Source organism: Rattus rattus, chromosome X (genome assembly GCF_011064425.1).
Source record: "Rattus rattus isolate New Zealand chromosome X, Rrattus_CSIRO_v1, whole genome shotgun sequence".
Taxonomy (NCBI): Eukaryota; Metazoa; Chordata; class Mammalia; order Rodentia; family Muridae; genus Rattus; species Rattus rattus.
The window spans coordinates 61,300,636-61,324,965 of NC_046172.1; the positions used below are offsets into that span (position 1 = coordinate 61,300,636).

General features: G+C 37.9%; 1 protein-coding gene and 1 pseudogene across 2 annotated transcripts; one reads left to right on the top strand and one right to left on the bottom strand.

The window, feature by feature from the left end:
• Positions 1–2,932: 2,932 nt before the first annotated feature.
• Tbx22 (T-box transcription factor 22) lies at positions 2,933–21,117 on the bottom strand. 2 transcript variants are annotated; one of them, XM_032890179.1, is made up of 9 exons: positions 21,078–21,117; positions 11,939–12,115; positions 11,173–11,347; positions 10,320–10,421; positions 8,641–8,815; positions 7,250–7,414; positions 6,860–6,924; positions 6,345–6,430; positions 2,933–3,575 (listed from the first exon to the last, which is right to left on the bottom strand). In XM_032890179.1, exons 1-9 carry the CDS (start codon positions 21,115–21,117, stop codon positions 2,962–2,964), a joined length of 1,599 nt encoding a protein of 532 aa, XP_032746070.1. In that variant the 3' UTR covers positions 2,933–2,961. The 2 variants fall into 2 exon arrangements, with proteins under 2 accessions (XP_032746070.1, XP_032746072.1); XM_032890181.1 differs by lacking the exons at positions 8,641–8,815; positions 10,320–10,421; positions 11,173–11,347; positions 11,939–12,115; positions 21,078–21,117 and adding an exon at positions 8,610–8,627.
• Position 21,118: 1 nt separating this feature from the next.
• Positions 21,119–24,330, top strand: LOC116887934 (annotated as a pseudogene).

Genomic DNA, 24,330 nt, shown 5'->3' on the forward strand with positions numbered 1-24,330 from the left:
AAGATACGATAACATTTTCCTGTACATCTGCTCACCATAATGTATGTTTACATATTAATGTGCAGGACAAATTTGTAAACATGAACATTTGAAACTTTGAGAGGAAATGATACTCATCTTTTTACTCAATTTTTTATTGAAACAACATGTTGAATTTGGCCAGCCCCACTTGTGTAAATAGTTTTACCTATGGAGTACGTTTCAAATGTTCTATGTTATCTCTTCATTCTCTTTTATGTTGCCGTCCAAACCATATTTATTTATACAGTTTTAATACAAAATAGTATATAATTGCAGATTAAATCTAAGAAGATTAAACATATACCAAGTTAGTTATATCAAAGCAACTACCACCAGTGACCAAGCTATTGGGTTTGTTTCTAACTGCTCCAATAGGCATGCTAAATTCCAGTGGAATCAACTGGTAAACTGTTGTTATATACTCGAATATTGTTGTTATTTTGACTGGTTTAATATTTATTAGCAGAAAGGCAACAACATATTTTTAAATTGTATTATAAAGCATTGTACTTCTACCATGTCAATTCAATTCTCAAAGTATAGCATATGCAATTAGACATTTCTAAATATATTTAAATATGCCTCTCCACATAAGTATACATAATTGATAGTGTATGTCAGTATCTACTGAATAAATTCTCTGTACAGCATCTCTCTTTAGGAGTGGGATAAAAATCACAGTGTAAATCATTTTTAAAGAAAAGTAAATATCCCATTGGAGAACACACACACACATTATGTTTTTTATACACAATTAGAGCGACATCTTTAATTTATAAAACCATATACATATGTTAAAACTTGTTAGTGATATTAAATTAGGAGACAATAATGCAAAATGTTTTACTTTATACATGGTATATATAAATATATACATTTTGTAATATCAAACATACTAAATTTGTTGTTAGCACGCATATAAATTTTTGCAAAATATATTTTAGTTTTTATACAACACATTTATTTCAGATACATTCTGGCTCAGCCAGAAAACTGACTGGCACATCGACAATTTTTAAAAGCTATATTTGTATTTGCTTTCTGTGCTATGATTTCCCCTAGGTGCGAAATAGAAATGATTAAGAGAATTTAAGAAGAACTTTTCATAATGTCCAGTGCAGATGTTTGTCTTTATGCGTTGCTGACACCTGTGTCGTGTTGTCAGTACATAAGATATTGTTAGTTCAAAGACTGATTATCCATTGAGTCATCAATTGCTTTCACTAAGAATTCACTCCTTTTCCTGCCACACACACACTTCAACCTCACAAAAATATGAATTCATGTCCATCTTCAGACCATATGGAGAACTTATGCCAGTGTGAACCATCCATCTCTTCACAGGCTAGGGAGTTTTTGAAGAAGCCTCTTCATTTTCAAAGCACACTAAATATAAGCAATGACATTAGTTAATTTTAAGATTCTAAAAGTATGTAACATAAAACGTTATAAAGTTATACTTTGGTCTTCCAAAATATAATATCCATATAGTTTAGGCACCATACACTGAATGTTCTAAATTCTGTTAGATAAAGTCTTATATTAATGTTTAAAGTGTAATGAGCAATGTAATAAAACAATCTGTCTACTTAGACCTTCAACTAAGTTCAACTTTTGTCATTGATTTCAGCTTGACTGACTGTTCCACAAAATACCTTCCTGACCAGGGAATCTGACTACAGGTCTAAGCTTGATTGAGAGCTCTGCAAGGATAAAATATCATTCGCTTATTTCCTGACTCAATGTGCAAATTTTATTAAATTGACACAAGGTTTATTTCTCTAGGTTTATTTTGAGGAAATCAGATACCAGGACAGGTTCAAAACTATATATATATATATATATATATATATATATATATATATATATATATATATATATATATATATGCCAAACAGGTGGAAACCTTGGCCAATTTGACAGCCTAGTTTAAGGAAAATAGGCTACTTGATTTAGGTTTCTTCAAAGTCTAATTTTGTATGAAGGTTTCCCTTGTTTAATATAATTAAAAGTGCCAAAGGATGATTTATGAACTATTTACAAAGTAAAGTAAGATAAATGCCAAACTCGTAGCATTTAAAATGTTGCCTCTTTCTATTAATTACTATTGCTAGTGCAATTATATATGCTTAGATTTAAAACTCTAACACATAACAAAATTATCTGATATCTAAAGCATTGATTGATGTATATATATATATATATATACATATAGTGGAACAACTATAAAATTAATATCTTCTCTAGTATAATAATTAAAGAACTCAGAGATGTTATTTAATTTTCAGTTAAATAACTTCTTGTCACCTAATGAAGTAATTACATATAAGCTATCAGATAGTTTTCAAGTGAATTTTACATCCCTTCAGTATTAAATATTATTCAAGGTACACAGGTTAATGGAAAACAATACTTGAAAACTATTTACACCTTAAAACTGTAATTACTATTTCTTCTAGTGGCAAAATATAAATGGACAAAATTATTGAATTTTGAATTCCCATAATTGCTTGATAGATGTTTATAGTGTAGCCAATGTTCATAGATAAGGCTGAAATACTTTTATTCTTTTTATATGAATTATACCCATCTCTTTTTTTGGCCTTAGTTAATTGTGTAATATACAGATTATAGTGAATTAATAATGTTGTAATTGGAGACTTAATCTTCTGGCATTAATTATCACTGATGGCACATCTTATCAAATAGTATTTATTAAGTAACTTACTTGAAGACCAAGGTTATTATAATGTCATATTATTACAGGTCACAGATGAAATTATATAGAAATTCTTGCAAACATTTGTTAAGTTACTTTAAAAGCAAAACAAAGCAATGCTTTTTGGTAAGGAAGTTTTTAAGAAATGTTTTTTATGCATATTAAAAATAAAGAAAATAGATGCTTACATGTGAACGTCTTAAAACGTGGATGTTGTCATATTAAAAGTAATGGTTGATTGCTGGATACCAATGGGAATGATCACAGCTGCCTCCAGTAAAAGAAATTTGATTGGTACCATTTTCACTGAGGTGATTGGCAACATTTTCCAATCTAGGTTGCATGGAGACATTGTACCTATAACAGCCATTGGGAGGATGAAAAGGACAACAGATTGCTTCTTGGGCAATGGGGTTTGGATGGAAAATGTTTCCAGGATTCTGTAATCCATATACCATTTGACTGGTAGAATGAGATGCTTGTAGACAATGGCCATTGCAGCCTTCATGTAAGCCACTGTTTGAATTGATGAAGCCCCTGGAGGATACCAGGGGGACTTCCATCATGAGTGGGGGAAAGGACTGAGAGCTGTTGAAGCTTGGTAGTCTTTCAGGAGTAGGTAAGACAAAAGGTTGTGGTCGCCAATAATTAGTTGGACAAATTCTGTAGCAGAAGGGTACACTGACATTGTGCAGGTACGTCTCTGGATGGGTCATCCCAATGGAGCTTGGTGGTATGTAAACCGTAGGTGGAGTACAAGATGGAGAAAGTAAGGAGTTCAAAGGAGAGGGAGCTCCTCCACTAGATGTCACTGGAGATGAACCACTACTTCCATCTGCAAAATGACAAGTCAGACAGAGAACAATAAACCTGATTTTTCTGCTGAACCATTAATCTTATCTATGCCCATTTCTGTTTCATTCTTGTAGTGGTTTTCTTTGCAAGTTCACAGGTTTTAGCTTGGGAAAAGATAGTTGTATTCCTCTGACCAACTTGGAATGTGGTTATCTCTACTACTGGAAGTACTGCTGCTGCCTTACTACTACACACACTGAACTATACTTACTATATATCAGACACTGAACTATACTTACTACATATCACACACTGAACTACACTTACTATATATCACACACTGAACTATACTTATTATATATCACACACTGAACTATACTTATTATATATCACACACTGAACTATACTTACTATATATCACACACCGAACATTCACTGTACTTTATATTTTCCCAAGAGTTAAAGAAGCTCCATATTAACCAATGATATGTTATAAATAAATGCTAACCTTTTACTTTTTTTTTAAACTGAACGAGATAATTTATTGTTTGGGGATTTACAGATTGTTTCAGCATTAAAGCAAGTAAATATGAAAATTGGTGAAGAACATATTGACAATAATATTTTTATGTGAAAATAAGAAACAGGGAGATTTCTATGGTTCTCTCTACCAAGAATTGAAGACAGTGCTTCATTAACATTAAGGTGAGAAGGAAAGTGTTCACTCAAGGGCATCCAAATCTTTTAATGTTTAACATGGTGGTTCTCAACCTGTGGGGCATGCCCCTGTTTAGGGGTCACATATCAGATATCATGCACATCAGATTTGTATATTATGATACATAACAGTAGCAAAATTACAGTTATAGGATAACTGTAGCAAACAAATGAATTTATGGTTGGTGGTCACCATAACCTGAAAAACTGTATTCAAGTATGGCAATACTAGGAAGGTTGAGAACCACTGGCTTAACTGATAATAAAATTATAATATGGCACAGGAAAATCAAGATTTTCAACTTTATTTTTATAAATGTTCAGTCAATTATGTTTGACTATACTTAATGAAGTTGTAAAATTTTGCAGATAATTTTGTTATTTTGAGTATATTTGTATATAAATATACATTAATATTTTAGTGGCAGAGTGACAGATATCTGTAATAAAGCAATGAAAAGTTATTTTAAGAACTATTGCTTCTCTCCAATTAGAGTGTGCTCTGCCATCCATAAATGATGAAGTTAATGGTATTTTAAGTGATCGATTAATGTTCATTTATGTCCTTTTTTAAAATTTAGGTTATTTAATATTTTAAAACTATGTTGCCTGATGCTGCCAGTTGAACTGATTTATTCAAGAAACTGTTCATAGCTTTTTATGCAGCTCACTAAAGTACTTCATTTCAACAAATAATTATACTTAATTTCTTTACATTACAGCTACTTGTTATAGCATCATGTGAAACTTTAGTGTAATGTTGATGTCTTGCTCCATAAATGCAAGGTTAAATAAATGTCCACAGATAAGCAACTTTAGTGGGGTAAAAATGAACAGAGCTAGTTTTATGTTGGTTACAAATAAAATATTCTATTTATAGTTAACTCTTTGTGTAAATAAAGTTGCAGACTATTTTACTAGAACGCATGCATTATCCAACTATGATGATAATGCTTTCATAAGGCAGTGTACTGCTTGTTAAGAAACACATTACAAATATTTTTAAATACTTGTTACAATTAAATTGGTTGTGATGTAGAAAAGCACATACTGTAGGTTTCACTCATGTGAAATATAAAAGATCTGACAACTGAGAACATAATGATGACTACCAAATACTGAGAGAAATGGAGGTCAAAAGGGAATGAGCAAATGTCAAATCAGAATGTTCTGAGTTATAATTAGAGACTAACAAGAAGTTACCATGTACTATTGCACAGTAGGGAGTATCGGTAACAAAAATATATTGTGCTTTTGGGAAAACTGCAATGGATCTTAAAAGTTTTCACTATATAAAGGTGATAACTGCTTAAGGACATAAATATGATTCAATGAGTCTAAATATTTTTAATGGATATTGGAATGAAAATATCACATGGAACCCCACTAATATGCTCAATTCTAATGCATAAATTAAAAACCATTTAAAATTTTATAAGTAGACAAATTGAACCACATTCATGCTAGATTTGGCCCCTTTTGTGTTTTTACATGGTGAGAGTAATTTTTTGCCTTATTAACCACAATTTCTTAATTGTTATTTTCTGTTTGTATTATTCATCTTTTACTTTCAGTTTCCCTCCAAGCAGTAACAAGTCACATCCTGTATATGAATTTGTAGCATTATACTTGCATTTATTTCTTCCTAACTCTTTTTCCATGCTCAACATACATTTTACCTTAAATGCTACCAACTTCGTAATATGTTGTTACCATGTATCATATGTTCAATGAATTTTTGAAGAATTTGAAAATAACAGCATACGTGAAATAGCCTAGATTCTTCATATACAGGAATGAGATACTATGGAATTCATGTATGATGTATGATATGATACATGTGTTAAGATAATTCAATAAGTGAGGTAACCAATATATCTGCTTGCAACATCACTTCACTATCTCCCTTAAGTTTTAGTTTCTGCCTGTCTTTACCTCTTACTTTCCTACATAATAAATACATACTGCTTGTGAACACACATTTTTTCTGGCATATAATTATCCTCTTGAGTAGAATTTGCCTTAAGAGTTATGCCTTTTGTTACTGCAATAATATGTAAAAATAAAACAGAAAGTTAAAAGGTTTTCTTACTTTGTGTGTCTGGGACAAAAGGTTTAAAATCCATAGTGAAAGAAGGCCTCCAGGGGTAGGTCTCTAAAAATCCATCCAGTACACCCCTAAAAAAGAGATACTTACTTTTAGTAATGCCAGAAAACACTTTGTGAATATAATAATCCATATATACTTGTTATACTTTATGAGGGATTATTAGTTAGGGTCTCATAAATGTCTGTAAAATCCACACTAGGAGCTTGGGTCTGAGTACATTTCTGTAAGCTCCACAAGTCTATACTACATAGCATCTCAACACTGTGTAGGAGGAATAGTAGAAGAAGAAATGGTTTAGGATCTAAACCTGGGGTTATTTTCCTACCTGTCAAAGTGTAAGCTTCCGAGTCTTTGATTCACAGGTGCCCTATCTTCAATACTCACAAAAGAGCTACGTAAATACTCTGTCTGATTTCAATTCTATTTACCTATTATTTTTAGTAATTAGTTATTAAGATGGCTACATAAATATTAAATTTGATTGCTAGGTTACTTACCGGTTTCTCCCAGGATCTCTAAATCCTTTGGCAAAAGGATTCCTGTCTATTTTCAGTTTGGTAATCTATGAATTCAAAAGAAAGACAAAGAGAAAAATGCAGCCTATGTTCTTAGCAACAGTGTTATCACTATAACGGGGTACTTTAAATAAACATGAGCACATAGATAAGTCAGAATTAAAAACAATTTCTCCTTTGCCAGTAATCCCTTTTGCCCTGATCTCCTCCTGTTTAACACAAGAACCACAACCCTTTCTATCAGTTATGACTGGAAAATAAAATAAAACCATGATATTTTCTCCATCATTTAAAATGTATCCCATGCAATGCTCTTCTAACCCAATATACCAGTGGAGCCACTCCCACTTACAGGGACCTAGACAGCTTTACCTGCTGGTTTTGGTAAGCTGTCACTGTAGTGAATTCAGTTTCTTTAAAGGAGAATGTTTTAACTCCTTCAGTAGGAAAGGACTGAATTAGGGACAGGTCAATCCTGCTGTCCTCCTCCACCACGTGCACACGGGGTTTGTACTTATGCATGGACTGCAGAATGATCTGAGGAAGAAATGGTTAAATGCCATCTTAAACACTTACTTCTCCCCAACACCATCGCCAGTTTATAATAACCGCCAGTGAAGACACACCAAATAACTAGATATAGGTATGCCAGGAAGGACTTTGTTGTGGGGTTTCGCCCCCAACAGAACCCCTGCTAGCTGAAGGCATTCCAGAGTAAGGCACCACAGTGACAGTGACACTATGGAGCAAATTCCATATCCAGCCTTTCCTGCTCTCAAATGTGGATGACCATGTGATAAGGAAATGTCAAGAGGACCTGATCAACTGATAAGATCTCTCTGGTCAGTAACTGATGTTCCCAGATATTGCCAGAAGCCTGATATTCTACACCTCCTAATCCTGGTCCTTTTCTTCTTTTGTGGTTGGTACAAGACTAGGTTGACAGTGGAGTATACCTAGGAAGAAGGCTCAGGATCTAGGAAACCTCTGACTTCTGTAACATCATCAAAGTTAAATCCTTATTCATGTCACAGAAGCCAGAGACCTAAAGCCAGACCAATGACTCACAGCAATGAACGTTTGCAGGACAGAAGGATAAACAGGGGGCCACACTATAGCTTCCAAAATTAGATGTTTGCTTTGCTTTCTTTTTTTTTTTTAAGTTTGTTTTGTTGTTGCTGTTGCTGTTTGTTTGCGTGTATGTTTTATTTTGGGGAGGAAGATTTCAAGAACAAAGGGCAGATATAAGGGACTGGAAGGAGAGCATGAGGTGGGTGCATGATGTAAAATTCACAAAGGATCAATACAAAGTTTAAAAAAATTCCAGAAAACCTGAAAATAAGCAGGACTGGCAGCATGTTATGAAAACTTCCAGCCTGGTTTCTCATTCGCTCCCCTGTGTCCCTCAACCTCAAAGGTAACAACTGTGTGGACTCTAAGGGAAGCTGAAGCCCACAGTGTTACCTAGGAAGTTGGACAGCCCTGTGAAGTGTTCCCTCCTGTTCCCCAAGGCAGGATACCCTCTCTCTAGCTTAAACTGCCCTCTCTTTGGGCGGTCTTTGGATCCTTACGCTCCCTGCAGTCACCCCTTCTGGAATCCAGCCCTCAGGTTAAAGGAGCCTTTGCAGTCTATGACTTACAGGTCCAAGAGCTTGGTTCCCCAAACATTCAACACTTACAAAGAAGAGTGACCTCTTGAGGACTCCCTCTGACCAGGAGCCTTGGCACTTACCTCCTCCAGGAGAAACATTGTGCTCACTTACATGGCCCTTGTCGTCCATCTCATTGTTGGTGAGTTTTACTCGATCAAAAGAGATGATTTGACGCATCCAATTTTCTCCTGAGCAAGGGGAGTCCGGGTGGACATAAAATCTTGGAGTGATGCATGAATGATCAGTATTTCCAGCTACCGTCCACTGTGAACTGTGATACACATACCTGAGGGAATGAAAATGAGTGAAGTTAGCTTTAGGCTCAGCCAGCACAAAGCAGAGGAATGGGAGACTTCAGACTTCTCTACTTTAGAGCCTTACCAAAGATTAAAACACGTATCCCAAAAGCTAGAAAATAAACAGAAGATCTAACTTCATTTTCAAAGAGTGTTCAAGGGCATCACACAAACAAATGAATGAACGAACGAACGAAAAAAAAACGAAGAGTAAATATGCATATGCCATCCAAATGCAAGGAATTGTCCGGGCGAGTAAAAATGGCGTGGGATATCTGAGTCCCGTATTTCTTCAAAGAAACTGGAGCAGGAATCAGATTTATTTTCCCACTGTAGCTATGCCTTAAAAAGTCCATGAATGACAAGCGAGCGAGAAGCGCGAAGAATGAAACACAGGGAAAAGCACTAAGTCTGTCCTGCACACACTTAATAGTTTTAGTCAAAGCCCCTTTTTGCTACGAACCCCTTTGCCAATTAAACTTCACAGCAGAAAACTCCAAAGGAACCCCGCCCCGTACGTCCTCCAGGCTGATTTTTCGGATCTGTTTCCGATCTCAAACTGCGTTTTGCTCTGAGCATTCCCCAAGAAACCAGTGCCAGTACAAAGCGAAAAGCTAGCAATCGCTACTGTTTCCCGGCTGACGAGGTTCCAAGTCGCTGGTGAGTTGCACTTTCTTGCCTTGAGAAGCGGCTAAGAGCCTAGATAGGCTCCCCTGCAAGAGCCACGCACCACAGGCGCCTAAGGTTGACTGCACTCAGCTGACTTTGGGCTGTTTTCGCATCACCCTCCCCTTCACTTTCAGAGTCCCCAGTGAAAGCGTCAGCAGAGCAGAGCAGAGCTTCTTAAGCTGCTAGCTAACTCAAACGGTTCTGATCTTCAGAACAATTTGTATGTATTTGATCCAGCCAAATTAGGGGCTTCAAGAGAAAAGCATAATAGAATCCTGATACTGTCTGAATCCTGCCATCCTTTCAGGTAAAAGGGGGGACAATAGATGGGCAAAAACCTAGCCTGACCCTAAGACTCTACCACTAGGTTTGGGTAAATCATGGTAGCATTTGAGAACCTGACCAGGCTACAGGCTGTTCCCAGAAGCCAGGGTTCCCCTTAAATCTATGGCATTTCTCCTCCCGAAATTTTTTCTGAACTGTTTGCCTCCAGGGTGCCAGAGTCCAATTCAACCGCAGTTTACATATCTAAGATACAGGAGAGTGGATAGGCAGAAGGTACATTACAGAGCCATTTAACACCGACACCCAGGAGGAGGGAATAGAAAAGACCAGCCCTTCCTTCACTTTGAACCCAGATTCAAATGAGAAAATTCAGCTATCAAAGTGCAAAGGATGAGCAATCCTCTCTCCTCACTATGTATACTTTAAAATACATCCTGCTTTCAGGTGTCTAGCTGCAGGACTGATGCTCGGAATCTCTGCCCTCGGCCCATTTGGAACTTAGCTATGTAAACTGGAATATCCCCATATCTACCAAGTTACCTATAGCGTTTGGAATCCACCGGTACCACGTCCAAAATCACATAGTACTGCTTCACAGGGTCCATCCCTTTCACCTTGATCCGAACAGAAGGAAACATACGTCTGTGGGAAAAAATGGATTAGGATAGAAACTAGAACCTGAGGAGGGATGTATTAGAGTTTTGAAGGAAGATGAGTTGTGGACAAAGAATCAGTACTCTTCCCTTGCCATGATGGGTTCAGGGAATGACATTTGTTGTGCAAGAAAAAGATGGTTGATTTAACAAGTCTGAGATTTCCTAGTGGTGTAGAATATCTTATAGTGAGTCCTTATCCATGACCTCCCATGTGAGATTAAAATTATAAGAAAAAAAGTAGAACAGGAGAAGTTTCGTTTCCTTGCTGCATTTAGGAGAAAGGATATGTGAAGTACCTTTGTAAATGGTTGAAATTAGAAGGAATAGTTAGGAAGCTGACCCACACCAAAGGGTTAGCTTGTGGAAAGGCTGACTTCCTAGTGGTCTGAACCAGGGATGGTGGATGAAGTATTATTTGCTAGGCTTGCACTGAGACCCTGTCCACAACAGTAAGAAGTTGGAAGTACACCCGCCCTACACAGGTCTGGATTTTTGCATCCAGCACACAGGCAGGCATCGGAAGAGTGAGTCCTTGGAGTAAAGATGTATCAGAAAACAGGAGTAGACCATTTAATGCACCTAGGTACTTGCCAGAGCAATATTTGAGGAGTCTGTGCCTTTCTAACATCTGCCAAGGAACGGGAAGGGGGAGGAGCTTCACATTACAAAAACTGATTTCTCCTCCTTAATGCCCACTGTGTGTGATTTAGGGAAGTCACTGGCCCAGCTGAACGAACCTGCCCGCTTTGGTAATGATCATCTCAGTGCCAATGTCGTGGAATCTCTTCCATAGGTCAGATCCCTGAAGCTCCACTTGGATAATGCTTTCTTCCAGCAGACTTTCCCGGCTGTTGCTCTCGTTGCCAGAGCAGGAGAAAACAGTTTTTGAAGATTCTGCCTTGGGTCGTTTTTCTGCTAGATAGACGGGATTCGAGAGTTTGGGAGGTTGCACACAGCGTTTTCTCAGGAGACTATCTTTGAACTGATAGACCCTGTCCTCCCACCCCACCCCCAGGAAGTCTGAAGTGTAAGTTTCCCACACAACCCTTTGTGATCTCTTAATGAAGAGGTGGGGGGTGGTGTGCAACTTGTATCCCATAAAAGGTAGGACACTCAAAATTCTCTCTAACCCAACTTTCATAAACTCAACCTGAAGCTAGATTTTCTTGGGCTTTTGGGGGACACGCCGCTTCTTGTTGAGAAGAACAGCTAGATTTAGCTGTTAGGATATTGTAAGAGGTGTGTGAATCACTCCTCTAAAAGCAAATGGGACCCTCATTTTCTTTGCAAACAAGCCATAGCACTTCCAGTGAAATTCAGACTCTGAAATTTGTCCTAAAGTCAGGTGACTAATGTGTTCCACAATACAGAACCCGACTTGTGGGGCCGGTCATGCCAGGACGTCCTTGCCGCTGCGCAAAGAATAGGCAAAGAAGACACGATCCAGCCAGGGCGCGCAGGAGAGAGGCGCTCAGGGTGGCCGGGCTGCTGGAGTGTACTTACCCGGCTGCTCACTGTCCCCAGAAGGGCTGCTCAGTATCTCCTCCCCTTCCTCTATGAACTGCTCCTCCTGCAGCTCAGGCCGCATCTCCTCTCTTGGGTCTTTAGCTTTTCTTTTGCTGGGTCTCCCCATCAAGGCCTCCACCGAGAAGGCGTGCGCTCGAGAGCTCAGAGCCATCCCTGGAGGGGTAGAAGTGAATGCGTGCTGCAAAGTTTCAACCTGAGCTGGGCTGGGGAGGGAGGGGGAGAGGGAGGGCGCAGATGAGAGAGGCACGGGAGGAAAAGCTCACAGAAAAAGTCTTAAATCTGAAAACCAACTTTTAGATCCACACTCAACAACAGGAAAATCTCCTCCCCTGTTATATATGAATATATTTTATTTAAATAGACAAAATAAAAGAGAAATATTAAACTTGAGTCAAAATCCTATGAGGTGTAGTCTCCCTTTCTTTTTCTGTTCTCCTCCTTCTCGATGGGCACGTATATACCATCAGTTCTCAAATCCTTGATTCTGGGACCTGCCAGAAGTCAGAGATTGGCAAATGCTGGCCTTTTAGGGAGTGGACCTGCGGCCAAAGGCAGCTCACAGGAAAGTGATTGGGAGATACTGTTGTATCCAACTGAGTGAATGCCCAGTCGGTGACAACCTCCGCTGTTTATTTTGGAAGCTGTTGAAAGTAAGAAAGCACTGTGAGTGACACTTCAGAATCTGAGAGGAAGGAGGGGCTGGGGGTGTTCGAATGGGGCTCCAGATAGGCAGGAAGGGAGATGAGGAGGCGACACAAGGTTACTGTTTTACATTAAATTGTAAAACTCTAAGACATGTGAAATAATTGCACCCCAGGGTCCGCTTTTCCAAGAAAGAGCAAATATTCCTTAACCAGACTCAAATAAACGGATCTAGGATTTTTTTTTTTTGTCCTCTCCAGGAACCTCACTTGAAACCCAGAAAAGAGTGCAAACTTTCAGGGCTCTATAGTTAGGGCATTAAACTGGCAGTGTATGTAAATATGCCCATAACCTCTTTTTCTTAAGGGGAAGGCCCAAGCAGTGTCAATAGTATTCCAACACTACAGCCAAATATTAAAGCCAACCTGTGACTTCTAACCCTGCTTCTGCAGGACTTTCGAACCCTCTTCATATTCACAAAACCAATATGAAAACACAGCCTAAGGTCTAGAGGGTTATCAGCAGCAAGTCAGAGCCTTTGCTCCCAACTATGTGTTGAAAAATATAAGTGTTGAACTATTGAGGAATTGGTTTTAGTGTCTTCTGACATACCTTCATGGGTGGGCTTTTGCTTGTCATTAAAGTCAACAACGTTCTTTGTAGGCAGAAGAGACTATCATTACCAGTTCCAAGGAATACTATTGTCTGCAAATGTGAGACATGTTTGCCTGTGTGGTTGCCATTTGGTTACTCACAGTTCATCAGAAGTAGGCCATCAAACACTCTTAGACTCTTGGGCATTTGCACATTTTAGAAAAAAGTTCATCTGTTCTCCTTTGATATATGTAGTCAAAGGACATTGAAAGTCAATTCAACTCCAGTTACAATAGGATAGAATTTGGATGAACTTACAATATACCAATACCTGGGTTTAAGAACAAAAGACTGTCAGAGCATTATTTTTTCAATTTCAACTATGTAACTGAAAACCTAGATTTTCCATGAGACGATTGTTCAGTGGTGGTAGGTCCTTCAGCCTTGTGGGTGGGGCATCCTCAGGCAACAGAGAATAGATTAAAGTACTCTAATAATGTTGGATGCCACAGCAAAGACTCCTTTGCAGCTTGAATGTGGCTGAAGGGCATGATCCCATACAGAGATGGGAAGACATTACATTTATCCTAGGGATACAGAGTAAAGCTGACAAGGTAAAGAGTACTCCAGTGTACAAAGAACTTGGGTTGAAAACATACAGGACTGGATATAATCTTTGCCACAACTAAGGGATATTTCTTTCTTCATCTATTAAAATCCAGAGGCAAAATATTTATTAATTTTTAGTTAAAAGAACTAACTAAAGGCACAGTTATCTAAAAGACACAGTTCAGAAACAGATAAGTCAAGAATTTATTGGTTAATTTTAGTATGCTAACAACCATAAAATGTTTGAATTATTCTCTCTTGGTCTGATAATTTTCTTGCTTTTGAACCTGATTCTTTTTATTTCTCAAAGGCGGGGCAAAGGAAACTCAGGGGGAAGCTTTGCTTAGTAAAGATTTTGGGGGAGATTTCTAAAAGAGTTAGGTAAAGGATGTTTGTTACAATGTCAGCTCTAGTATTTCACGCTGTCTACCTGGATATGATTTTCTTTAACCAAAGAAACAGCGTATCTTGGAATATAAATTCCCATATTACAAGAAATGTCTTCCTTAATATTTATTATATGCAAGTAATTTAGTCATCCAGAACATTCTTATTTGTGTAACAGAAAACTTTCCTATTCCTGTTTTAGTAACTATCTGATGATATTACACTGAGAAAAAAATGTAGCCCTGCTCCTGAGCAAGTTTGCTGGACCAGTGTGCTAGTAATTCCTGCTATGTTGTCTTTACAAAAATCAGACATGGCAGAAGCAGCATTGCAGCCTGGACATTTTCTCATGTATAGAGTTGCTGTGTTCAGGGATGTGAGATGAGGTGGAAGGTTTTGGGCACAATTCACTATGTTTGCCCTATCTATACCCAGAAGTCTTCTTTCTGTAGACTGTAGGTTTAATCCAGGAACATATATAATCCTTCAAAATAGATTCTCTGTCATTGTGTGGAAGTGAAAAATGTAGAAAGGGGATTGGAGACTCAAATGTGAATTTAAAGGCATAGCAATTATTGTGATTCCCTGTAAATAACAATATTGTTATCTAACTGATAGAAAAGTAATTTGTACTTCCACAAAATCTTGCAATACATTATTAATAACTATAAACAGGTACATTATTAAAGTTTTATGATTCAAAGAATGAAAACATTGCTCCTAGCGAGCTGTAAGTAATGAAAAAATATTCAAAAGGGGCTCAGTCTACCTAGAAGAAAGCGTGCCTTGGGTTCTGCAGTGTTACTAAAAGAATGTTGATACTAAACCAATATGTGAGATGTTTCAACTTCTTCATTAAGGGTTAATTATTTCAAATGTATCTGTACTGCATATGTCTGTCTCTTTATTTTCATACAAATACCATACAATAAAATTAGAATTTGGAGCCTGACTGAGCACCCAACGTTACTTTTTGGCAGAAGCACAAGCAGTTTCATAATGGAGATTGTTTCTTTCAATTGTATTCTTCCTTTCTCAATCTCCCCAATCTTTCACTCCCCCAAATTAAGGTGGATTATGTATATACAACCTTACTGAATAGAATCAAATACAAGCTATTTCTCTTCATGCCTTTTGTTTTACGATCTAGAATGAACCACAAAGAATGCACAGTCAAGAACTGCCAGATATGGTCTGCCACCTCATACATTTACATACCTGAATTTAGCATTTCCTGAGCATGCATTACTTCAGACAGGAAATTATGTTTATTTGCCACTTGCTAAATTACATGAAACCAGGATGTTATCCTTGTTTGCTTATGCAAGTTTCAAATTAACTTATATCACTTATGGACAGAAGAAATCCTGAAAAAAATACATTCACATTGAGAAGGTTTCTGGAAGATCAATTTGACATCTAGGTCTTCCTTTCCTATTTCCTTTACAATGAAAGTAGCTTTATGGATAAGGATATCATGAGCCATTAAATCTCTGAGGCTTGTAAACCTCCAAAACAAGCTAGAATCTTAGATGAGTAATATGAGTAATCCCAGGATTATGTTAATAAAGAGGGATAAATCTGAAAGAGTAAGAAGACAGACCTTGGATTCGCATTGATCTAGTTCAAATTCTGTCTGTGCTACCCTTTGATTGACCTTCAGAAGTCTTATGGTTGACATTAAAGTAAATTTTCCCCCAGGCATGTAAGCTTTCGCCTATAATACTGCATCAGAGAGAATGTTTCTGTAAGAAGTAGATTTATAAGAAGATCAATAATTTGTACAAACCACTTAGCACAATGCCTAGATCAGGGTTCACAGCTGATGTCAACATTATAAAAGTAAGAAAAGTTAATTTCAAGAACGTGTTAATTTTTGCATCAGCCATACATCTGTACATCCTTTGAGTCCCCATCCTAGAAGGCGAAAAGACTCAGGTCAATGCCTAACTTTTGGTAAAATCTTATATCAGATTCCAAAGGTCAAATGTGTTAAGACTAATCATTCTTAAATTTAGTACTTTTTAAATAATTGAAATCAAAGAATTAAACAAAAATATTGCATTTACAATTTGAAAATCCATGGTAAATATGCTTGGTAGAACACATACTTTAATTTTATTAACTTTGCTTTTGTAATAATACTTTTGGTATTCTATTGGTATTGGTATTGGTATTGGCAATGTAAGTACATATTTTCACATAATTAGATGGATTTGTAAATGATAAGCCATTAACATATAACTGTGTTCTTACTCCAGGGATTTGAGGAAACTGCCCTAACAAAGTCTCACAGTGGATCCTTCAGTTTCTGGTTTGCACTAATTTGTTATGATCTCTTAAGTTCTGTGAACTTATTAATGTAACAATTGAGTTAGTTTAGCACATGAGTTATACATGGCAAACACTGTTCCTAGGGAGAGTTGGAGAACAAAGGGAAGGGAAATAAATTCTTATCTTTACTAGTTGTGTTCTTCTCTAGGGGAGGAATGGAAACATTAGCTGAAGGAAACATTATTCTATTAAATTTAATTATATTTTATTACCGTCAAATACTGAAGATCTTCTTATGATAAAAGATCATTAGGATTAGGCTCATTAGTTCTATCATACTCAAACTATGCAACTCGTTTTCCAGTTAACTCATGACTTAAAGCTACTAGATTTTCTTAGTTTCTTGGCAGTTTTGTCCTCAGAACTGTAAGACTAATTTTATTCTTGCCTAATTTCTGATAAAGACAAAGGATAAGACAACAAAGTAAAATGAACACACAGGGTAACCCTATTATAGAGTGACTTAAGTAACTTCCAAAATAGATATTGTCTATTTAGTTCAGTTTCTTCAGAGACAGTTATAGCATACATAATTAATAACTGTGTGTCTTATATTTTTCAGTCCTCACTCATTAAAACATCAAACTTGAGTCAAATCTATACTCTGTATGTTACCATTCTATTGCTCTAATGGTACTATTATGATAATATATGCTTATTGTGTACATGAACCAAAACATCACCTTGTATACCATAACTATGTTCAATTATTTTATTATGACAATATTGGAGTGTGATGTCAAAGCTTATGTCTTAGCATATCCAGGGCCCTGTCTTCAACCCCCAGAGCCTAATCAAATAAGCAAACCAACAAAATTACAAGAATATTATAAATATGGCCAGCATGGGTCACTTAAAAGGAAATACACCATGGGTTTCCAAACTGAATTACTTGTTGAAGACATTGTGAAGAACCATTTAATTTCTCTAAATCTACGTGAAAACATGCTTTTATCACTGTGTTCCACTTGCCTTTTAACCAAATGATATCCCAAGTATCAAAAATGTCAGTAATAAAATAATAAAGGTAAATATGGAGAATTATAGAAATGACTGAAATGAAACAAGAACATTCTATTTGTATTTATCATATATTTTGTATTTAAATTACTAGAAGAGGAAGAAAGAGCAAAATCTTTGGTTATGTGTGTTGCCAATAGAATGTCAGCACTGGAACCTTTGTGTTATGATATATACCCTGAAAACACATCATTCCATCATTCCATTTATTGCTGACTTAGAATATTCTTAAAATTACATCAGTAATTGATCTCAGTAAAATGCCTGTGACTTCTCAAACTCTGCTTCTGTGTCTCTAGCCTAATACTTGGCACACATGTCATTATCAGCAAGAATGATAGATAATTGGAACATTCAACTACATATTTTATCATAGTATATCCATAATTGTTTAAATCACATTTGCATATTGCTCATGGATCATGATGGTTATTAATTTTCAATGCAGTTATAAAATTTGGGTAAATAGTTAGATTACACGGTTCAATGTTCTAGTCTTTTAGTAAACATTAAAGCTGTTGATATCAGTATTCACAGCTGATTCCAGATAGTGTGTCTGATATATTTTGTCATATGAATATACATTTTGAAAATATCAGTCTAAAACCAATGACTACTCAATATTTTATATTTTGACTGTTAAACTTTCTTTTATGCTTTCCTCTTTTATATAAAATAGATTCTTTTCTCACACAATGTATCTTGATTACAGTTTCCCCTCCCTCTACTCCTGCCAGTTTTTCTCTGCCCCTCCCATCTGGAACCACTTCCTCTCTGTCTCTCACTAAAAAAACAAAACAAAACAGGATTCTAAGAGATAACAACAAAACAAAATATAATATAATAAGATAAAAAAATCGCATTGAAGTTTGACAAGATAACCCCACAGAAAGAACAAAGCTCAAGAGAGGGCACAAGCATCAGAGACCCACTCATTCACACACAGAAGTCTCATAAATATACTAAATAGAAAGCTGTAATCGATACCTTTGAACAAACAACTCTTAATGAGATATCTCCATCAAATTCCTTCTCTCAGAGCTCAGGGAATCCTGCAGAAGAGGTGGCAGAGTGTACAAGCCAGGGGAGATGAAGGACAACAGAAGAACAGGTCTCCTTAAATAAACTGAACAAAGCTCATATGAACTCATGGAGAAGGAAGCTGCGAGCACAGGCCCTGCAGAGGTCTGCATCAGGTCTTCTGCATGTGTATTATGACTGTTAGACTTTCCGTAGTTTTCACTGGTAGGCATATACATTTCATTCCCTCCTTGTCCAACAGCCATGTGTTTGACATCTGCCCCTGTCACTTTAACTAGAGTATTTGTTTTAAAAGGGTTTAGTATTGTTGTTGTTGTTTTTGTTAAAAGTATGTGTATCAGTATGTGGGTATCTGCATGTTAGTGCAGGTGCTTGTGATATCCAGGAGAGGATGCTGAATCCCTTAGAGGTGGAGTTACAGGCAATGGTGAGGGGCCCCAGGTGGATGCTCAGAATAGAATTCAAGTCCTTTGAAAGAGCAAGAGTTTCCCCCTAATGGCTGAGTCAGACATTCCTCCAGCACCAACTAGAGAATATCTCTTGATGTTTTAACTCACTTTTACTTTATTCTGCTAGAAGAAAAAATTCTGCGCAGTAATTTGTGTTTGAGTCTGTGTATGCTGTGAAAATTACCACAGGTTTTTATTTATAATATGTATGAGGGCATCTATAAGGTGCTATAAGAATTTTCTTGATTTTTTTTTCTTGGTTGCAAGTTCTATCTACCTCTCACACTAGAAGAGGGCATCAAACCCCATTACAGATGGTTGTGAGCCACCATGCAGTTCTTGAGAATTGTGCTCAGGACCTCTGGAAGAGCAGCCAGTGGTGCTGAACCATCTTTTCCTTCCAGCCCAAGGATGAAACCTTTCTTTTAAAAACTGTGATGGTGACTCACAATTTGTTTTGTTTGTTGTGGGAGTTGTACTAATTAACTCACATCACTACCATAAAGGAGACAGAAGGAAACACAATGGACCTGAGAGGATTGTCTCAGTTTGAAGACTCCCAGTTTATTTTTTCAAGTTCTCCAGAAACAAAAAGTAGCCTTAAGGATGGAGTGCTCACTGACAGAATGCTCAGAGGGTCTCTCCTCCACTTTTTTGTCCCTCGTCATTGCTTTCTATTTCTATATGTTTGCTTTTCTTTATCTCTGTTATTTGTTACTGTGTTTGAATTTTCTCCTTCGGTTTCTTTAAGTCTCTTAATTTCCAGCTTTCTCATTTCTTTTTCCTGCATTATTCATATTCTCTCTCTCTCTCTCTCTCTCTCTCTCTCTCTCTCTCTCTCTCTCTCTCTCTCTCTTCCTCCCTCTTCCTCTCCATCCCTCTCCCTCCCTCCCTTCTCTCTCTCACCCCCTAATACATTTTAATTTAATTTTCAATATTTTTTTATTTTCTTCTTTTTCTTTGTATCCTTTACTCTTTCAATAAGAGACAAAAGAACTGAAAGCAAAGGAATGAATTGCAAAGTATATACAGTAACTGCTGTAATATTCCTTTCGCTATTAACTATTTTCTCTAGTACCTTTTATTAATCTCAAGGAAGGAGTCTATAGTGTGCATTGTGTTGTATTGACGGTGCCAGGGGTTGGGGGTGAGTATGTGTGTTTGTTACAATTACTGTATTTGAACAGAAGGTCTCAAGAGAAAACAGGAACAAGTAAAAGATATCCAATCTCTGCTGCCTCTTGTGGGCTCAAGTGATAACCAAGAGACTTAGGGAAAAAAAAAAAAACCTTCTGGCCCAGCAAGCAGGAGATCCTTAGAGAAGAGCCTGTAAAGAAGGTGTCTGTGCTCAAAGACTTCAGCCACATCACCTCTCAATATTAACCACTCAGCCAACAGTCTTCCATGTTAGTCACCACTGTCGCTTTTTAGCTAGGAACACATATCTGTACTCCCTGGCTCTGTAAAATCATTTTGTCAATACTAACTTAACAGAGGCATAGTGTCCTCTGCTTTAGAGCCCCTTGTCCTAGCTAAGAGGCAGGACTGTGCTGGTGTTTTGGATAATACATTCTGTCAACAGACAACCTAAGTCTAGTCTTTATTGATTTTGAGGAGCACTCATTGCATTTCAAATTGCAGAGGATACGTCTCAACTTTCCTAATGCTGTAACCTTTAATGCACTTCCTCATGCTGTGGTGATCCCCAAACCATAAAATTATTTTCATTGCTATTTCATAACTGCAATTTTACTACTGTTACAAATCCTAACGTAAATATTTTTAGAGAGAAAGGTTTGTCAAGGGGCTTGCTACCCACAGGTTGAGAACTGACGCTCTAAAAAGTAGTAGTTTCAGGATCTCTGCCAGAATTTCCATGTGAAGGTGTATGACACCAACACGTTTAACTTCAACTGAATCTTCCTAATTGGAAGGATGTGACTGATATCTAAAAGAAATGACAGAGGCTATGAGCATCACATTTGCAGAAGGTACCCAAAGAAAACCAACAGACTGGCCAGAAAGATGGGGGTATTTACCTGGCAGGCTAGAAGCAGCAGGAGGTATCTGTCTGTCCATGATGGAAATAGCAGATGAGTCTCAACCTGAGCTCTTCCACTTCAAGGATGGCCGCACTAGGTCTTCTGGGAGCCCAGAGGTCACTCAGCCTATGGTTGGAGCACAAGTGAACTGAATGCACAAGAGAACTTGAAGTTTTTGTCAGCAGTGGGAGGGGCAAAACTTGTTACTTCCTAGAACGACCCTGCTGGAACCTTCTTTCAATGTACTTTCAACCTGCTTTGACTCAAGGTCAGCCATGAAAGCACAATAGCATGATTGTAGCCTTCAGGACCTCGGGGGTGCTGGAGGGACCTCATCTTCTCTGTTTCTCTCTTTGGTTCCTTGTCTGTCTGAATCCTTGTCTGAGCTTTAGGTTGTCATACCCAATGGTTATGGTAAAAGAATGGGAAGGGGAAGGGAGTGCTTCGCAATGACTGAACAAACAGAACATGTGAATTGGCATTAAAATGCAACATTCACATTTCTTTTTTCTCTTTTTTCATCTTTATTAACTTGGGTATTTCTTATTTACATTTTGAGTGTTATTCCCTTTCCCGGTTTCCGGGCCAACATCCCCCTAATCCCTCCCCCCCCCCCTTCTCTATGTGGGTGTTCCCCTCCCCACCCTCCCCCCATTACCACCCTCCCCCCAACAATCACGTTCGCTGGGGGTTCAGTCTAGGCAGGACCAAGGGCTTCCCCTTCCATGGGTGCTCTTACTAGGATATTCATTGCTACCTATGAGGTCAGAGTCCAGGGTCAGTCCATGTATAGTCTTTAGGTAGGGGCTTAGTCCCTGGAAGCTCTGGTTGGTTGGCATTGCTGTTCATATGGGGTCTCGAGCCCCTTCAAGCTCTTCCAGTCCTTTCTCTGATTCCTTCAACAGGGGTCCTATTCTCAGTTCAGTGGTTTGCTGATGGCATTCGCCTATGTATTTGCTGTATTCTGGCTGTGTCTCTCAGGAGAGATCTAGATCCAGTTCCTGTCGGCCTGCACTTCTTTGCTTCATCCATCTTATCTAATTGGGTGGTTGTATATGTATGGGCCACATGTGGGCCAGGCTCTGAACATTCACATTTCTATCCCAAACAGATGCATCTATGGTTTGAAGTCTCTTTCAAGACCCAACCAATAGCAGTTTAGCAACTTAACAGGTGAGACTCCACTCCACACACACCCTCATCCTCTTTGCTGAGTAAAAAAACTTAAAACAGTGAGCCCAAGAAGGTGGTGTGGTAAGTCCCATGATCTGGACAGTGTGGATACTCTCAATGTCTGTTTAGTCTTCCAGTCCCCAGAGTCTCACATACAGATGATAACTTTGTCTTTTAATATATTTCAGACCATGACCATATTTTATTTTATTTTTTTCTGTCAGGTTTATCATCTCTAGAATGCTCAGAGAGAATTGTAAAGGACTATGACCTTAATTGGAGTGATCCATAGTGACTTCAAAAATTTTATCCTTTACTTGGAGAGGTTCCCCAAGGAAACAAATTGTTGATTGGTATGGGTTAATTGGAACAAAGCTCGAATACTCTTCCTTTTATTTTTTTCTACTACCAGAGGCAATGTGTTGTCCAAGGAAGGAGAATAACTTCTGTTGTCTGGCATTTGGCTACAAAACAGTAACATCCAGTCCTTAAATGGGATCTAGTGACCAAAGGATGATTCACAGCTTTCTCAAAGTTAAGTTCCAAATTGTGAGGATGAGATGCATGAAAATCCTGTGAATAGATGCTCAAATTCTTGAAATTTCCAACAAATATTTGTAATCAACATTTTAAGAGGAGCGTGATAGTTTCTGACATAATTTTCTGGTGTTTTTTCTCTTTTTCCCAAGCAAAGTAGAAGAGGCACTTTGCTTCCTGCTTATGACTTTCCCTTGATTTTTTTCAACTTTAAAATAGAAAATATCACTGTAAAGAAAGAAATTTCAGCTATTTTTTTCATAGAGAAATCATAAAAAAGGGTGGTTTTTTTTGGTGTTATCACAATTTTTTAAACGTGTGTGTGTGTGTGTGTGTGTGTGTGTGTGTGTGTGTGAGTGCATGAGTGTATGGGAATAAGGCATGAAGGGTGCAAGGGATAAAGGAATAACATGCCTGCCTATCCCTGATTTGAGGAGTATTTTGATACATGAACAAATCTGTTTCTGGTCCTTGTTTCATGTCGGGAAATGTGTTTCCTGTCGTAATTGGAGCTATTCACTTTTGGTGATATTTAAAACGAGCCCAGCTGAGTGGAGCTGATGTTTGGTTAACCATGAAGGAAATAGCTCTTGATCAGGAAGGCAATTACCAACCAGATCTGATCCCTTCCCAAGCAAAACAAAGAAATTTGTAACTCTTTTTCTTCTGTAAGAATGCACATGACAATTATTATGAATGAAATAGTTGTGTGCGTGTGTGCGTGTGTGTGTGTGTGTGTGTGTGTGTGTGTGTTAGCAATAAGCAATGGAGAAAGGTTGGGAGTCCCATCATAGAACCATTGTGGGAGTTTTTTAATGTCTCTTTAGTGAGCATTCAGAGGGAGGACCATAGAGAAGTGCCTGCTGGTGCTGGGTTGCCAGCCTATGGAGCTGCAGAGGTTTATTAGTCCTGGAGTAACTTGAAAGAAAGGCAAACTCTTGCTCCCTCTGATGGCATTTGTGATGTCATAGCACTCCCTTTCAGGTCCTCATAACCAGGTAGTAGCTGATTGTTCAGTTTCAGTCTATAGGGTGAAGTGAATTCTACAGTGTGGAAGGAGCAGCCCAGCTCTGGCGATGAAGATGAGTGAAATGAGCAAGCCTTCATGCACAATGTGAATGATGGAGTGTATGGATCATTTAACTGTGTGCTTTATGATCATGCAAATGTGAAAGCCCTGCTGCAGAAGAGACCCAAGCCAGATGAGTATTACTCATCCAGCATCTGGGGACCAACATGTGATGACATTGATCGGATCATCGAGCGCTGTAGCCTGCCTGAAATGCATGTGGGTGATTGGATGCTGTTGAGAACATGGGTGCATATACTGTGGCTGCTGCTTCTACTTTCAGTGGGTTCCAGAGGCCAATGTGTCAACTTTTGGAGGAGATCCAGAGCCAGAGATTCCCACCAGAAGTGGAGAAGCAGGATGTTGGCACTCTGCCCATGTCTTGTGCCCAGGAGAGCGAGATGGACCATGGACCATCACCCTGCAGCCTGTGCTTCTGCTAGTATCAATGTGCAGATGCCATTCTTGTAG

Coding starts and splice junctions, on each gene's coding strand:
- Tbx22 (XM_032890179.1), bottom strand. CDS start 21,117: ATGGACAGACAGATACCTCCTGCTGCTTCTAGCCTGCCAG. Junction 12,116..21,077: donor TGCTGCTTCTAGCCTGCCAG/GTAAATACCCCC, acceptor CTACCCCTCCAG/GGATGGCTCTGAGCTCTCGA. Junction 6,925..7,249: donor CAGCTTACCAAAACCAGCAG/GTAAAGCTGTCT, acceptor TTGAATTCATAG/ATTACCAAACTGAAAATAGA.